The sequence below is a fragment of the Heterocephalus glaber genome, unplaced genomic scaffold (genome assembly GCF_053883595.1).
Source record: "Heterocephalus glaber isolate CG9 unplaced genomic scaffold, H.glaber_assembly_v1.0 deba00001673, whole genome shotgun sequence".
NCBI classification, from domain to species: domain Eukaryota; kingdom Metazoa; phylum Chordata; class Mammalia; order Rodentia; family Bathyergidae; genus Heterocephalus; species Heterocephalus glaber.
In genome coordinates, this window is record NW_028258410.1 from 1,241,456 (window position 1) to 1,244,175 (window position 2,720).

At 34.6% G+C, this 2,720-nt stretch overlaps 1 protein-coding gene across 1 annotated transcript; it reads left to right on the forward strand.

Moving 5' to 3' along the window:
• Positions 1-939, forward strand: LOC101719060 (olfactory receptor 5W2). Its single transcript, XM_013069466.3, is given in 4 exon segments — positions 1-556; positions 559-761; positions 764-821; positions 824-939. Coding segments are annotated over 4 exon segments (933 nt in total).
• Positions 940-2,720: the final 1,781 nt, after the last annotated feature.

Below are 2,720 nucleotides of genomic sequence, written 5' to 3' on the forward strand. Positions count from 1 at the left end.
ATGGATGAAGGAAACTGCTCCTCATTAACTGAATTCTTTCTCTCAAGAATAATCAATAACCCTGAAATGAAAATGCCCCTATTTGCCACATTTTTAGTTGTGTATCTCATTAATGTCCTGGCGAATCTCAGTATGATCTCACTTATAAGAGTGGACTCCCAGCTACACACACCAATGTACTTCTTCCTCAGCCACCTCTCCTTCTCTGACCTCTGCTATTCCAGTGTAGTTGGGCCCAAGATGCTGGTGGACCTATTCACCAAAACCAAATCAATTCCCTCTGTTGGCTATGCTCTGCAATTCTTCTTCTACATGTTTGTAGATATTGAGTGTCTGCTGCTGGCAGTGATGGCCTTTGATCAGTGCGAGGCCATCAGCAACCCCCTGCTCTATGCAGTAGACATGTCCAGCAGGCTATGCTCTGTTCTTGTGGCTAGTATCTACTTGTTGGGAGTAGTAGATTATTTGACACATACATTATTGGCATTCTGCCTGTGTCTCTGTGGGTCTAATGAGATTAATCATTTCTTTTGTGATGTCCCTCCTCTCCTCTTAATATTTGTTCAGACACACAGATTAATGAATTAGTGATATTTACTATTTTTGGTTTCATAGAACTGAGCACTATCTCAGGCATTCTTGTCTCCTATTGTTATATTATCTTGTCAGTCTTAAAGATCTGCTCTGCTGAGAGGAAGGTCAAAGCTTTCTCCACCTGTGCCTCTCACCTCACTGAAGTTTCCATTTTCCAAGGAACCATTTTCCAAGGAACCTCTTCATGTACTTCTGCCCGAGTTCTTCCTACTCCCTAGATCAGGACAAATGACCTCACTGTTTTACACTCTCATGATTCCCATGCTAAAGCCCCTGGTTTATGGTCTACAGAGCAAGGATGTGAGAGAGGCCACAAAAAGGTTGAAAAATAAAATTTTGTCTTAGGTTAATTAGTATATACTGCCAATTAATATGTGTTTACATACACATAAAAGGTATATGCTTGGTTTCTTCACATTATATTTATAACAGATATTTTTGTCAATAATCTCTAATATATCAATATATAATCTCCAATATATCAATATATATCTTTAATGATCTCATATATATATATATATATATATATATATATATATATAATTTCCTATGTATTTTGTCCTTTATTATGTATCTTCCAAAGACATGGAAATATTTATTTTTTGAAATATTTTCAGTCTGTGTTTTAATGTGTAAAAATGTCATTTATTTGATGTATACTGTAGGCATTGATTTTATTGTAAGACTTAGTGAGTGTTCAGTAAATGCCCATTTGTACCTGTGTGTTCATTTAATTCGTGGTGAAATGAGTGTAATGCTATGGATCTGAATAATGTATTGGGAATTAGAAACATTGAATAGCTAAACATACAAATATTAAGAAATAAATTATAAAATAGCATGAAGTAAATGCAGGACATTTTATGTAAAAGTAAAATATCTAAATCTGGTATGTAAAGAAGAAACTATTCTGTGAATGGGGACACTTAGTTTCATATCGAAACAATGAATGGAGACATAATGGAGGAGTACTGGGAGAAGAAACTGCTTTAGATGGCAACTTGGGTATTAGAAATCATGGAATGGTCAGTTAAATGGCTAAAGAAAGAAAGGAAGTCAAAGTTGCAAGAAAAAAAGAGGAGAGTAGATTTCCTAATGATTAGTACATTGAAAATTTCTTTATATACTTGTGCACAATTTAAATGTCTTCTTTTGAGAAATATCTATCTGAAGTTTTTGTACTCTTTTTTTACACTAGTATTTGTTTGAGAAGGATTTTTATTTTCTTTTATTATTTATTGAGTTGTTATGTTTTCTAGGAAAAATGGTTCTACTGCATGTCAGGATGAGTATAGTAAATCATGCTATATTATTTATTTTTATATAAATAGAAGAAACAATTGTAATTGTTTTTTAAATTATATTGGTATATTTTAGGTATACAATATAATGCCATTCATCTTTGGAAATTTGCACCTTTACATAATATCTCTTGGTTCATATAATCCCCCCTTCCTCTGCCCTCCCTTCAATCACTCCATCCCTCCCTTTTTACAAAGACTGTGTTTCCATTTTTTCATTTTCTCATATTAATTCCATTCCTGTCCTTCCTTTACCCTAACCCTCCCACTTCCCCTTCCCCTTTGCCTCTTTTCTTCCTATTTCACATTATCCATTATACCTTTTAGTCCTTATTTACACTTTCAGTTTCTCACACTAGAGAAACCATTTGGTATTTATATATATGTGTCCCATTTATTTCACTTAAGAGTATCACTTCAATGTGCATCCATTTAGCTATAAGTGTGTTTAATATATCATTTTTATGGCTGAGTAGTACTCCATTTTATTTTAAAAAAACACATTTTCTTTATGCAGTCTCCAGTTGATGGGCAATTTGTCTGCTTCCAAGTTGTAACTATTACAAACTGTGTTGCTATGAACATGCGTGCACATATATCACTGTGGCGTGACTTTTTAATTCTTTGGGGAAGATACCAAGCAGGGGAATATCTGGGTCAAATGGGACTTCTAGTCCTAGTTCTTTGAGATATCTCCATACTGATTTCCACAGTGCTTGCACCAGTCTACACTCCTACCAACAGTGGAACAGTGTTCCTCTTTCCCCATAGCCCCAACAGCATTTGTTGGTTGATTTACTGATACCAGTCATTCTTTCTGGAGTG